The sequence below is a fragment of the Somniosus microcephalus genome, chromosome 3 (genome assembly GCF_052327205.1).
Source record: "Somniosus microcephalus isolate GS21.2 chromosome 3, FLI_Smic_1.0, whole genome shotgun sequence".
Taxonomy (NCBI): Eukaryota; Metazoa; Chordata; class Chondrichthyes; order Squaliformes; family Somniosidae; genus Somniosus; species Somniosus microcephalus.
In genome coordinates this window covers 92,422,322-92,437,487 of record NC_140989.1, presented here as the reverse complement: position 1 = coordinate 92,437,487, position 15,166 = coordinate 92,422,322, and the positions used below count along the sequence as shown (strand labels likewise).

At 43.0% G+C, this 15,166-nt stretch overlaps 1 protein-coding gene across 1 annotated transcript in view; it reads right to left on the bottom strand.

Annotated features, from left to right (window-relative positions):
• Positions 1–11,395, bottom strand: part of LOC147121207 (ciliary microtubule inner protein 6-like) — a 123,991-nt gene extending 112,596 nt beyond the window's left edge. Inside the window, exon 1 of the mRNA XM_085981342.1 lies at positions 11,238–11,395. Within this exon, the coding sequence (XP_085837468.1) occupies positions 11,238–11,338 (101 nt within the window). The 5' untranslated portion in view covers positions 11,339–11,395. The remainder of the gene's footprint in view (positions 1–11,237) is intronic.
• Between the last annotated feature and the right edge of the window lie 3,771 nt (positions 11,396–15,166).

Here is a 15,166-nt window from a genome sequence, read left to right as displayed (position 1 = left end):
AGCGCCTTGGGACATTTTATTCCGTTAAAGGTGCTATATAAATACAAGTTGTTTTTGTGGTAGAAAAGTCCTTCAGTCTGGAATGTTTGGAGCGGGTGACAGAAGTTGATGTGGGGCCTTCCAGCACTGATTCTGGTAAGGATCTCAATGTCCACTTCCCTGTCAGCAGATATTGAGCAATCACAATGTTGGGATCTATTACATAAATGTTTGACATAGAAGCATAGAAATATAGAAGATAGGAGCAGGAGTAGGCCATTTGGCCCCTCGAGCCTGCTCCGCCATTCAATGAGATCATGGCTGATCATCCAAATTCAGTACCCTGTTCCTGCCTTCTCTCCATATCCCTTGATCCCTTTAGCCTTAAGAAATATATCCAACTCCTTCTTGAATATATTTAATGAATTGGCCTCTACTGCCTTCTTTGGTAGAGAATTCCACAGGTTCACCACTCTCTGGGTGAAGAAATTCCTCCTCATCTCATAAGAACATAAGAAATAGGAGCAGGAGTAGGCCAATCGGCCCCTCGAGCCTGCTCCGCCATTCAATAAGATCATGGCTGATCTGATCCTAACCGCCAATCCACTATCACAGAACCATCTCCTGAATCTAACAGAATTAGACACACGAAATAGGAGCAGGATCAGGCTACACTGCCCCTGGGCCCGCTCCGCTACCCACAAGGCCATGACCGATCCGAACCTAGACTCATGTCCAAATTCCTGCCCGCTCCCCGTAACCCTTAATTCCCTTTACTTCTAGGAAACTGTCTATTTCTGTTTTAAATTTATGTAATGATGTAGCTTCTACAGCTTTTTGGGGCAGCATATTCCATGGACCTACCACCCTCTGAGTGAAGTAGTTCCTCCTCATCTCACTTTTGAAAGAGCAGCCCCTTATTCGAAGACTATGCCCCCTAGTTCTAGTTTCACCCATCATCGGGAACATCCTCCCCGCATCCACCCGATCCAACCCCTTCACAATCTTATATGTTTCAATAAGATCGCCTCTCATTCTTCTGAACTCCAATGAGTAGAGTCCCAATCTACTCAACCTCTCCTCATATGTCCATCCCCTCATCCCCAGGATTAACCGAGTGAACCTTCTTTGTACTGACTCGAGAGCAAGTATGTCCTTTCTTAAGTATGGACACCAAAACTGTACGCAGTATTCCAGGTGCGGTCTCACCAATACCTTGTACAACTGAAGCAATACCTCCCTATTTTTATATTCTATCCCCCTAGCAATGAAAGCCAACATTCCATTGGCCTTCGTAATCACTTGCTGCACCTGCATACTAACCTTTTGAGTTTCGTGCACCAGGAGTTTTGGAAGATTATTACCAATGCATCCACAATCCCTACCGCCACTTCCCTCAAGACCCTCGGATGTAAGCCATCAGGTCCAGGTGATTTATCCGCCTTGAGTCCCATTATTTTACCGAGTACCACTTCCTTAGTGATTTTGATCGTGTTTAGCTCCTCCCCCCCTTTAGCCCCCTGTTTGTCCAGTGTTGGGATATTCTTAGTGTCTTCTACTGTAAAGACTGATATAAAATATTCATTCAGTGTTTTTGCCATCTCCATATTTCCCACCATTAATTTCCTGGTCTCATCCTCTAAGGGACCAACATTTACTTTAGCCACCCTTTTTCTTTTTATATAACTATAAAAACTCTTACTATCTGTTTTTATATTTTTTGCTAATTTACTTTCATAATCTATCTTCCCTTTCTTAATCAATCTTTTTGTTATTTTTTGCTGTCTTTTAAAGTTTTCCCAATCCTCTATCCTCCCACTAGATTTGGCTACCTTATATGCCCTTGTTTTTAGTCGAATACTATCCTTAATTTCTTTACTTAGCCACGGATGGCTGTCTTTTCTTTTACACCCTTTTCTTCTCAGTGGAATATATATTTTTTGGAAGTTGTAAAATAACTCCTTAAATGTACACCACTGATCATGTATCGTCTTACCCTTTAATCTATTTTCCCAATCCACTCTACTCAATTCTGCTCTCATACCTTCATAGGCTCCTTTATTCAAGCTTAGCACGCTTGTTTGAGATCCAACCTTCTCACCCTCTAATTGAATATGGAATTCAATCATGTTATGGTCACTCATTCCAAGGGGATCCTTTACTAGGGCATTTTTAATTAATCCTGTCTCGTTACACAGGACCAGATCTAAGGTTGCTTGCCCCCTGGTCGGTTCAGTTACATACTGCTCAAGAAACCCATCCCTAATACACTCAATGAACTCATCCTCAAGGCAGCCCTGCCCAATTTGATTTGTTCAATTAATATGATAGTTAAAATCCCCCATAATTATAGATGTTCCCTTATTACAAGCCTCAACTATTTCCTGATTGATACTCCGTCCAACCGAGTTGCAACTGTTCGGAGGCCTATAGACTACGCCCACTAGTGTTTTTTTCCCCTTATTATTCCTTACCTCCACCCAAACTGTTTCATTATCCTGATCTTTTGACCCAATATCATTTCTCTGTATTACAGTGATTCCTTCCTTTATTAACATAGCCACCCCACCTCCCCTTCCTTCCTGCCTGTCCTTCCTGATCGTTAAATAACCTGGTATGTTTAATTCCCAGGCATTGTCACCCTGCAGCCATGTTTCTGTAATGGCCACAAGATCATACCCATATGTAGTTATTTGTGCCATTAACTCGTCTATTTTGTTACGAATGCTACGTGCATTCAGATAGAGAACATGCAAATATGTTTTGTGACACTTAGTTCCTGCTTTTGCCCTTTTTATTACTTTACCTTTTACTCCATACTTTCTGCCCCTTCCTGACACGCTCTGGTTTTTAATTTCCCCACTGCTACCTAAATCTATGACCTTCTCTGTTGTCATTTTTATTATTTGTTCTCTAGGAACCTCCCCCCCACTAGTTAGTTTAAAGCCCTCTCTACAGCCCTAGTTATATGATCCGCCAGGACTCTAGTCCCAGCACTGGCCAAGTGAAGCCCGTCCCAATGGAACAGCTCCCTCCTGCCCCAGTACTGGTGCCAGTGTCCCAGGAAGCAAAACCCATTTCTCCCACACCAGTCTTTGAGCCACGCATTTAACTCTCTAATTTTATTTGTCCTAGCCAAATTCGCTCGTGGCTCAGGTTGGTTCTGCTTTTTAATTTGGCCCCTAGCTGCTCAAACTCCCTCAGCAGAACCTCCTTCCTTGTCCTATGTCATTGGGACCAACATGGACCACGACAACTGGATCCACCCCCTCCCACTCCAAGTTTCTCTCCAGTCCAGAGGAGATGTCCTTAACCCTGGCACCGGGCAGGCAACACAGCCTTCGGGACTCTCGCTCTCAGCTGCAAAGAACTCTATCTATCCCCCTAACGATACTATCCCCTACCACTACAACATTTCTTTTAACTCCCCCCACTTGAATGGCCCCCCGCTCCACAGTGCTGTGGCCAGGTTGCTCATCCTCCCCGCAGTCCCTGTTCCCATCCTCACAGGGAGTAAGAGCCTCGAACCTGTTGGACAAGTGCAAGGGCTGCGGCTCCTCCAACACTACCTCCTGGATCCCCGTACCTGCGTCACTTCTAGTCACACCATCCTGACCCTGGCCACGGACTACATCTGAATTAATTAATCTAATTGGTGTGAATACCTCGTGATACACAGAGTCCACGTAACTCTCCCCCTCCCTGATGTGTCTCAGTGTTTGAAGCTCGGACTCCAGCTCTTCAACACGGAGCCGGAATTCCTCGAGCAGCCAACACTTACTGCAAATGTGATCACTGTGAGCATCAATGGTGTCCACCAGCTCCTACATATTGCAGCAGCAACACATCACCTGATCTCCCATTCTATGTAATTACTTAAATTTATTATTATTCTTAAATACCCTCTGCCCCGATTCTAGATGGTGAATATCACACCTTAGAAACTATAAACCAAAGAGATTTAAGCTTAAAAAGGGAGAAATACTTACCAACCCAATCACTTACCCGCTTTCTGGTGACATCACACTTGGATTATTTTTTACCTCTCTCCTTCCCTCCGAGTTCCCAGACTGGAGATTGGTAAACCTTACCTGGTCTCTGGGACTTTTGTAGCCCCGCTGCTGCCGCTGAGTTCCCGCCGACGCTGTGAGGCCTTACCTGGTCTCTGGGATTTTTATAGCCCCGCTGCTGCCGCTGAGTTCCTGCCGACGCTGTGAGGCCTTACCTGGTCTCTGGGACTTTTATAGCCCCGCTGCTGCCGCTGAGTTCCCGCCGACGCTGTGAGGCCTTACCTGGTCTCTGGAACTTTTATAGCCCCGCTGCTGCCGCTGAGTTCCCGCCGACGCACTGAGGCCTTACCTGGTCTCTGGGACTTTTATAGCCCCGCTGCTGCCGCTGAGTTCCCGCTGACGCCTAAATGGCTTGCCCCTTATCCTCAGACTGTGACCCCTGGTTCTGGACTCCCCGACCATCGGGAACATCCTTCCAGCATCTAGTCCTGTTAGAATTTTATAAGTTTCGATGAGATCCCCTCTCATTCTTCTAAACTCCAGCGAGTACAAGCCCAATCGACCCAATCTCTCCTCATATGTCATTCCTGCCATCCCAGGTATCAGCCTGGTGAATCTTCGCTGAACTCCTTCCATGGCAAGAACATCCTTCCTCAGATAAGGCGACCAAAACTGCACACAATACTCCAGATGTGGTCTCACCAAGGCCCTGTACAACTGCAGCAAGACATCCTTGTTCCTGTACTCAAACCCTCTCGCTACGAAGGCCAACATACCATTTGCCTTCTTAACCGCCTGCTGCACCTGCATGTTTACCTTCAGTGACTGGTGCACAAGGACACCCAGGTCTCGTTGCACTTTCCCTTCTCCCAATCTATTGCCATTCAGATAATAATCTGCCTTCCTGTTTTTGACACCAAAGTGGATAACCTCGCATTTATCCACGTTATATTGCATCTGCTATGCTTCTGCCCAATCACCCAACCTGTCCAAATCATACTGGAGTTTCTCGGTATCCTCCTCACAGCACACACGCCCACCCAGCTTTGTGTCGTCTGCAAACTTGGAGATATTACATCTAGTTCCCTCATCCAGATCATTAATATATATTGTGAATAGCTGGGGTCCAAGGACCAATCCCTGCGGTACCCCACTAGTCACTGCCTGCCACTCGGAAAAAGACCCGTTTATTCCAACTCTTTGCTTTCTGTCTGCCAACCAGTTCTCTATCCAAGTCAATACCTTGCCACCAATCCCACGTGCCTTAATTTTACACGCTAATCTCTTATGCGGGACCTTATCGAAAGCCTTTTGAAAATCCAAATACACCACATCCACTGGTTCTCCCTTATCTATTTTACCAGTTACATCCTCAAAAAATTCCAGTAGACAGTATCAATACTGATGTGATGCATTATTTCATACTGACATGATCAATAAAGATGCATTAGTATTGCAGCTGATAATCCTGAAGGTAATGCGATGCACTTCTAATACGTCCTTTATTCTCTGCAACATCTGGATTCCAAGAACAATCAGCACAGCACACTGCAACACACCCCTCACAAACTACAAGTACAACTGCACAGAGACTGAAGCACCTGCACTAACAAATAGTACTGAGCATTACCACATGAACAATAACCAAGCATATAGGAACTAATACTTCCTCTGGCCAAAGTCAAATTGGAAAGCCCAGTTGCAAGTCACAAATTTCATGGGATTGAGGTACAGCAGACCAACAGATGGTTAAGAGATCAACAGCCTGGTTTTCAAACTGCGAATGTTGGGGCAATGGTAGAACTTCCAATGCCAATTCTACAGTATGATATATCTGAGGATTGAAAGGCTAGGCAGCTCCCTCTCTGAGATGCTGTGCTGGATCATCAAATGGCTGCACTGCAGTACACCATGGCTGAAATAGAATAGTGAATGTGTATAATCAAGTACACCCAATAGGGTTGAGATGGCAGTAATAATACTAAATCATGGCTCCACTTTCCAGCAGTTTCTCTGTAATTAGGAACAGTGCTTCAATCACTTTTTCAGTATAAGTGAACACATTTCCTGTACAAGCATTTCAACATCCCTTGATAGATCTAATTGCCAGGAAAATAATGGCTGCTGTCCCTTCCACCAATGCAGGAGAGTGTTATATGGAAGAAATACAAGAAAAGAGTTGTAATTTTCCCAGCCAGACAGGCCATGAAAAGAGAAAGAATTCGATTGGTTAAGAGGGGAAAAATAGAGAGTAAACAAGCACGGAACATAAATGCGGATTGTAAAATCTTCTACAAGTATGTAAAAAGAAAAAGATTAGCGAAGACAAATGTAAGTCCTTTACATACAGAAACGGGAGAATTTATAATGGGGAACAGGGAAATGGCAGAGCAATTAAACAAATACTTTGGTTCTGTCTTCACAGAAGAGGACACAAATAACTTCCCAGAAATGCTAGGGAACCAAGGGTCTAGTGAGAAGGAGGAATTAAAGGAAATTAGTATTAGTAAAAAAATAGCGCTGGAGAAATTAATGGGACTGAAATCTGATAAATCCCCAGGGCCTGATAATCTGCATCCCAGAGAACTAAAAGAGGTAGCGTTGGAAATAGTGGATGCATTGGTTGTCATCTTCCAAAATTCTATAGATTATGGAACAGATCATGCAGATTGGAGGGTGGCAAATGTAACCCCACTATTTAAAAAAGGAGGGAGAGAGAAAACAGGGAACTACAGACCGGTTAGCCTAACATCAGTAGTAGGGAAAATGCTAGAGTCTATTATAAAGGATGTGATAACAGGACACTTAGAAAATATCAACGGGATTAGACAAAGTCAACATGGATTTATGAAAGGGAAATAGTGTTTGACAAACCTACTGGAGTTTTTTGAGGGTGTAACTGGTAGATTGGATAAGGGAGAACCAGCGGATGTGGTGTATTTGGATTTTCAGAAGGCCTTTGATAAAGTCCCACATAAGAGGTTAGTGTGCAAAATTAAAGCACATGGGATTGGGGGTAATATACTGGCATGGATTGAAAATTGGTTAACAGACAGGAAACAGAGAGTAGGAATAAATGGGTCTTTTTTGGGGTGGCAGGCGGTGACTAGCAGGGTACCGCAGGGATCAGTGCCTGGGCCACAGCTATTCACAATATATATCAATGATTTGGATGAGGGAACCAAATGTAATATTTCCAAGTTTGCTGATGACATGAAACTAGATGGGATTGTGAGTTGTGAGGAGGATGCAAAGAGGCTTCAAGGCAATTTAGACAAGTTGAGTGAGTAGGCAAATATATGGCAGATGCAGTATAACATGGATAAATATGACGTTATCCACTTTGGTAGGAAAAACAGAAAGGTAGAGTATTATTTAAATAGTGATAGATTGGGAAATGTTGATGTACAGAGGGACCTGGGTGTCCTTGTACACCAGTCACTGAAAGCAAACATGCAGGTGCAGCAAGCAGTTAGGAAGGCAAATGGTATGTTGGCCTTCATTGCAAGAGGATTTGAGTACAGGAGCAAGGATGTCTTACTGCAGTTATACAGGGCCTTGGTGAGACCACACCTGGAGTACTGTGTGCAGTTTTGGTCTCCTTACCTAAGAAAGGATATACTTGCCATAGAGGGAGTGCAGTGAAGGTTCACCAGACTGATTCCTGGGATGGCAGGATTGTTGTATAAGGAGAGATTGGGTCGACAAGGCCTGTATTCACGAGAGTTTAGAAGAATGAGAGGGGATCTCATTGAAACGTATAAAATTCTGACAGGGCTAGACAGACTGGATGTAGCGAGGATGTTTCCCCTGGCTGGGGGGGGGGGGGGGTCTAGAACGAGGGGTCACAGTCTCAGGATACAGCGTAGGACATTTAGGACTGAGATGAGGAGAAATTTCTTCACTCAGAGGATGGTGAACCTGTGGAATTCTCTACCACAGAAGACTGTGGAGGCCAAGTCACTGAATATATTTAAGAAGGCGATAGATAGATTTCTAGACACAAAAGGCATCAAGGGGTATGGGGAGAGAGGGGGAATATGGTATTGAGATAGAGGATCAGCCATGATCATATTGAATGGCGGAGCAGGCGCGAAGGGCCGAATGGCCTACTGCTGCTCCAATTTTTGTATGTTTCTATGTTTCTTATGTCTCCATTACAGAAAAAGGAAAGATAAAGAAATGCACAGAACGAGAAATGAGGAAAGAGGAAAATAAAGACTGAAAAAGACAGGGAAAGGAGAATAATACATTGATGCCACGTTTATGCTTTGGCCACGAATGGATACCTCCGGTATACAGCCCAGGACTGAAAATTGTGCACCTTCGATTCATCCCAATTTGACTGCTATGACTTTTGCAACTGCAGGCAGAACCGCTACAGTCACCAATGTACCTTTAAGTTGATTTACAGCATTGCATGTACCTCAAGACAATAACTTTCCTTTAAAGTCTGCACTTTGAATGCAAGTTGTTCCTATGATAGGCCTATTACATTTGAAGAGTTACATTTTTCACCTTTCATAGACAATAAGTGGAAAATCTAGCCCATGAGGGCTAGCACCCTTTCCCTGATGTAAGGTCATCTTCTCAGTTCCCTTGGTCCGTGTACTCCCACCTTCATTTCTTCTTCTCTTCCTCTAATAGCACTATTGCTGTTGCTAGCACAAGGGTAAGTGCCATGCTTGCTCTCCTGAAGAAAGAACCTTTCAGTTTACTGCTGCTGTTAATGTCTGATCCAAATGTGACTTACAGCACAGACTGAGAATGTCAGTTTGAAATTCCAAATATGCAGCATGATGATTCAAGTTAATTAGACCTGCTCTCCTCCCCTAATGATTGGCTGAATTTGTGTTTTTATTTAATTGTTTTTCATATCTTCACACTCTTTCCTTGAAGAATAGTGTGAAGTAGTGGTAAGATTCGCAGGCTGACTAACAGTCTAACAGGCTGCGGCGTGAACGCTCCTTTCATGGCCGTAACCATCTTTATACCAGCCAATTGGGTGGTTAGTCCTATACAGCGGAAGGATTTTATGGGATCCCACAATCTATACAATGAGGGAGGGGCCACCCGCACCCACACCAACCAGACATTAGAACCCACCACTGAGTGTCAACCCAGAATTCAGTCACTCTTCCCGAGCAGGGTTTGAACCCTGCATCTTCTGACTCAAGAGACATGAATTCACCAATGCAGGAGAGTGTTATATGGGAGAAATACAAGAAAAGAGTTGCAAATTTCCCAGTCAGACAGGCTATGAAAAGATGTTAAACACTTGTTGCTAGCACCTTGTTAAGTCTACATCAAAATGTGCAAACTGGTATTAATACTGGATTGGAAATAGCCCCCCAAATTATTAAGGATAATTTATTACAGTGCCAGCCACTAAACAGCATGTGAATAAAGGGTTGTCTGCTGTATTTGGACAACCTGCTGCAAGCCGATTTTTCCACAATGATTTTCTCTGGGCCAGTGGTTAGCGGGATGGCCAAATCGCTTCAATATGATTAAGCAGTTTGTCAAAGTCTCTCAATGAATGAAATGCTGGTAGGCTGGGGAGATCACAAACAGAACAGTCAGCTACAAGAATTGTGTTTGCACTCTGGGAGACTGAAACGCTGGGAGTCAATATAAAATGATGGGCTTCTCTTAGCCAGAACAATCCATTAAATGGGACATAACCCATTGTACCAAGATGTCTTTTTTAACTGGCTTGCATTGTAACCACTTATGCTTGTTATATCTAATTTATATCAATTAGATAAACAGCAAAGTATACTTTTCTGAGAGACTGCCAAGAACAGAAATGATCCCTTTCCAAACTTTGACAACATTTTCCGATAACAGAACATAGTAATGCATTAGTAGTTATACAAAATTTGCATAGGGTCCAATGGGTATGGAGGTATCTGACCTGCAGCAACACAGTTTTTGCACTCAGGAGCAGGGGTCAAAATGAGCACTGTAAAGCTGGCCCTTTTAAGATATAAATTAGATTGGTCACAAAGCATCCATAACTTGGACCCTATGAATGTTTGACGGACAGACCCATTCTCATGAGCAAATACTAATAGGCCCACTATCATGCTATGTTTTACAAAATATAATTGTAATTAGTTTTTAAACAAAGCACAAAAAAATTCGACTGCTTTTTATTCCAATATTAAAAAAAACTTTTTAAAATTGTAATTTGGTGAAAAACAGTGAGATCAGCATTAGAAATCACTCCAGTAGAAATAGTTTCCATCTTTTTTCCTGGGCCTATAAAATTCTTTTCCAGAAAACTATTTAACTTTATGTGAGTTACAGAAGTGATTTAAAAAGCTGTAGTATGAGGAGGATCTAACATCAGTTTTAGTGGAAAGACTACATGACACAGCCCTTCTCTTGAAATGACAAATTTTAACAGTTCAATCTGGTGGTCATTGACAACGGCTGACTTTTTATCTGTAACAAAACTGTCGTAACATTTTTATTAGGCATAATAATCTATGACCGTAATAGCCACAAAACAGCATATGGGTAAATGGGATGACTGCTTTATAGAAGATGACCTGCTAGAAGCCAATTTAGAAGAACTTTCAATATGAATATTAACATAAACAAACTGTTGGAACTAGTTTCACCTCTGACTGTAAAAAATATTACCACAGTTTTATTTTATGAACAAGTACTAATATACTCAAAGCAATGTGAATATTTCTTAAAACTGCTGATACCTAGTTTTCCAACTCCAGGTAACTAAAACACTAATGTATAATATATATTAAAATGTAAAGTCCCTCTTTACCTTTGTTTTTGGTGGTGGGGTTTAAAGTAGTTTGCCTAATCATCATTTAGGTGAATTCTGGTGACAACATTTTTACTTGACAATTAGAGTAAAAGGTAAAGCAGCACCTTTTTACAGGGCTGCTAAATTCATAAAGTGTTTGCTTAAAAAAAACCTTGTTGCATACAAACACACAGCCTAGTGATTTAAATTGCATCTGAGTACGTCACTTGCGTGAGAAGAATGTGACTGCTCTTGCCCCATCGTGAATATAATTATCGTGTTCAGATTCCAAATAAATGCAAGGCGTGATTTTTTTTGCAGTAAGTTTTGGATTTGTTGGTGGTCTAACTATCCACTTCTGAATTTGGCCTAGCAATATGCCAGGGAACTCGAGCACAGAGAGGACATTGTTTTTCATTTCAATTCATTTCAACTTTCAAGTTGGTTGGAATGTTTCTTAAGTTCATACTTACTAAAACTGGCTGGAGACCATTTGCTCTCTGTGAGTGTGCTCCTGTGGAGCCTGATGCATTTTGGTGTAGGAGCTCCCAGGAATAAGTGATAACAGACGCATTCAGCTTTGCCCGCGGTCTGCGAGCACAGGACTGTTTTGTCAATGTGCACCTGGTAAATTTCATGTTAGCTGTCTGTTGCTAGGTTACGCGTGCGCGTCTCCAACTGGGCAACAGGCAGGTCAGTAGAACGAGCATTGCACCAGGTGCAATAACTTGCAAGATTTTGCTTTCCATTATAGTAGTATTATATTTTTAAGATTCTCAAGTTAAAGATGACGAAACGTTTAATCTCCTGCTTTATATTTCCCCTTCTCTGTATTTTGTGTTCAGCATTTGTATTTCTAATTTTAAAAATCAGATGTATTTTAAAGGGCTCCCTTAAAATACAGCATTAGCTCTACCATGTTGACATAACCTGCCAATCTTACATGTGGTTCTGTTTATATTTTAACCTTTTGCTGATAGGGGCCACAGATTATATTACAGCTATGGCTGTCATCACCACTTCACATTCAGTCTGCACTAGACATGGGTGAAACTGGTTTTGTTAGATTTTCCTTCACATCATCCCATCCCATTCAGTTCTAACAGAGAATTTGAATATGATGTAATGAGACAGGTAAACTTGGGATTTAAAGTTGTGGGCAATATTTCCTTTTTCAGACCATAAATACTGACTCTATCTAAAATATGACTATCTCCAACAAGAGAAAGTCTAACCACCTTGACATTCAATTTCATTACCATGGTCGAATCCCCCACCATCAATATCCTGGGGGTCACCATTAACCAGAAACTTAATTGAACCAGCCACATAAAGACTGTGGCAACAAGAGCAGGTCAGAGGCTGGGTATTCTGCGGCGAGTTACTCACCTCCTGACTCCCCAAAGCCTTTCCACCATCTACAAGGCACAAGTCAGGAGTGTGATGGAATACTCTCCACCTGCCTAGATGAATGCAACTCCAACAACACTCAAGAAGCTCGACGCCACCCAGGACAAAACAGCCCGCTTGATTGGCAACCCATCCACTATTTAAACATTCACTCCCTCCACCACTGGCGTACCGTGGCTGCAGTGTGTACCATCTACAAGATGCACTGCAGAAACTCGCCAAGGCTTCTTCAACAGCACCTCCCAAATCCATGCCCTCTGCCTCCTAGAAGGACAAGGGCAGGAGGCTCATGGGAACACCACCACCTGTAAGTTCCCAAGAAATATATCGCCATTCCTTCATCGTCGCTGGGTCAAAATCCTGGAACTCCCTACCTAACAGTACTCTGGGAGTACCTTCACCACACAGACTGCAGCAGTTTAAGAAGGCGACTCACCACCACCTTCACAGGAGCAATTAGGGATTGACAATAAATGCTGCCCTTGCCAGCGATGGCCACATCCCATGAATGAATTTTTTAAAATAGGCCACCTGGAATGAGCATAAGGATTTTGTTGTCAAATAATCTGGGACATACCAAATTCCAGTATCAACAAATAATGTTCTTAGAAAAACAGTAGACACAAGCATCCACCTATAATGTCTAGAGACATCAGCCACCTCTAGACTACTCAAAAAAAGCTGCCTAGATTGAAAATTTGCTAACCATTGGAGACCAGAAAATTAGACACAGCTCATCACTAGACAGCCAGAGATTGAAAAAATATAAATACATTCTCAAAGGAATTAAAACATGCTTTAACATGACCACACAACAGAGGACTAGATGGTCCAACCTAGATCATGAGGTGTACAAATAAAATCTCAAAATTCCTTGCACTATGTAAAATTCCTGCCTATGTAAACTTGTCATACTGTAAGTACATCCTCCTGCCAGTAGTGATAGTAGAAGCTTCTATGCTCCTACCGACTCCATTTCCCTGTTGCTAAAATTTCTGTACGTGTTCCTATTTAACTATAAATAATATAAAATCGAAGAATTATATCAAAATAAAGACAGAATATATGACTTTAAAATCTTGGTGGAAAATTTTGGTGGCTATTTTTTGAGGTTTGATTGTGGTAGTAAGCAGCACTGCTGTGTTTTATTTAATTTTTGCCTAAAAACCAGCTTAAAACAGACTGTTTTTAACAGGAAAATCCAGGCAGGTCTAACTGGGTAGAGTTATGAAATCTGTTACCATATTGGGAGTGCATTATAGGCCACCGAATGGTGTGAAAGGAATCAAGGATGACATTTGTAAGCAATTTAGAGAAGTTCGCATGGTTGGCAGACAGAAAGCAAAGAGTTGGAATAAACGGGTCTTTTTCCGAGTGGCGGGCAGTGACTAGTGGGGTACCGCAGGGATCGGTCCTGGGACCCCAGCTATTCACAATATATATTAATGATCTAGATGAGGGAATTGGATGTAATATCTCCAAATTTGCAGACGACACAAAGCTGGGTGGGAGTGTGTGCTGTAAGGAGGATGCCGAGAAACTCCAGTATGATTTGGACAGGTTGGGTGATTGGGCAGAAGCATGGCAGATGCAATATAATGTGGATAAATGCGAGGTTATCCACTTTGGTGTCAAAAACAGGAAGGCAGATTATTATCTGAATGGCAATAGATTGGGAGAAGGGGAAGTGCAACGAGACCTGGGTGTCTTTGTGCACCAGTCGCTGAAGGTAAGAATGCAGGTGCAGCAGGCGGTTAAGAAGGCAAATGGTATGTTGGCCTTCGTAGCGAGAGGGTTTGAGTACAGGAACAAGGATGTCCTGATGCAGTTGTACAGGGCCTTGGTGCGACCACACCTGGAGTATTGTGTGCAGTTTTGATCGCCTTATCTGAGGAAGGATGTTCTTGCCATGGAGGGAGTTCAGCGAAGATTCACCAGGCTGATACCTGGGATGGCAGGAATGACGTATGAGGAGAGATTGGGTCGATTGGGCTTATACTCGCTGGAGTTTAGAAGAATGAGAGGGGATCTCATTGAAACTTATAAAATACTAACAGGACTAGATAGACTGGATGCAGGAAGGATGTTCCCGATGGCTGGGGAGTCCAGAACCAGGGGTCACAGTCTAAGGATAAGGAGTAAGCCATTTAGGACTGAGATGAGGAGGAATTTCTTCACCCAGAGAGTGGTGAACCTGTGGAATTCTCTACCACAGAAGGCAGTTGAGGCCAATTCATTAAATATATTCAAGAAGGAGTTAGATATATTTCTTAAGGCTAACGGGATCAAGGGATATGGAGAGAAGGCAGGGACAGGGTACTGAATTTGGATGATCAGCCATGATTGCATTGAATGGCGGCGCAGGCTCGAGGGGTCGAATGACCTACTCCTGCTCCTATCTTCTATGTTTCTATGTTTCTATGATAGATTCATAATTATGGAGGGACTTTATCCTAAAATAGGCTGAGGTGGTTGGCGGGAGCGGAGACATGCGGAGCTATCTTGAGAGACAGCACTCTCATGTGAGCAAATTTCTGCCATGCCTCTAGTGCTGGGTACTGGCTTTGCATGGTCACGATCTGCAGGCGAGCAGACCTAATGATGCCAATAAGATCACTGAAGCCCTCAGAGACAGTTGTCTTGTCTGTATTCCAGCTCCAATTACTTAGGTCAGCAGACATGGCCCTCTCCAGTCTGTTGCCCCAGACCTCTATAGCAGCAGTCTGAACATCCATGGAGGAAACACAGACTATCTTTAAAGCATCTGTTGTTGGGGCCTAAGCTACAGATCTTCCTGGAGCTGCTGCACACTCTGGGGTGAGCTGCAAAACCATCCCTCAGGTAGGTGCAGCTAGTAAACTCCTCAGACCGACCCTGCCATCTGTTGCACGGTGTTAAAGGCTGTCCCCAGTGCCTGCATCTACATTTGATCTGGAAGCTTCCATCTTTTAAAAGGAGATCTCACAGAATTTGATCCCCAGGCTCTTCACAG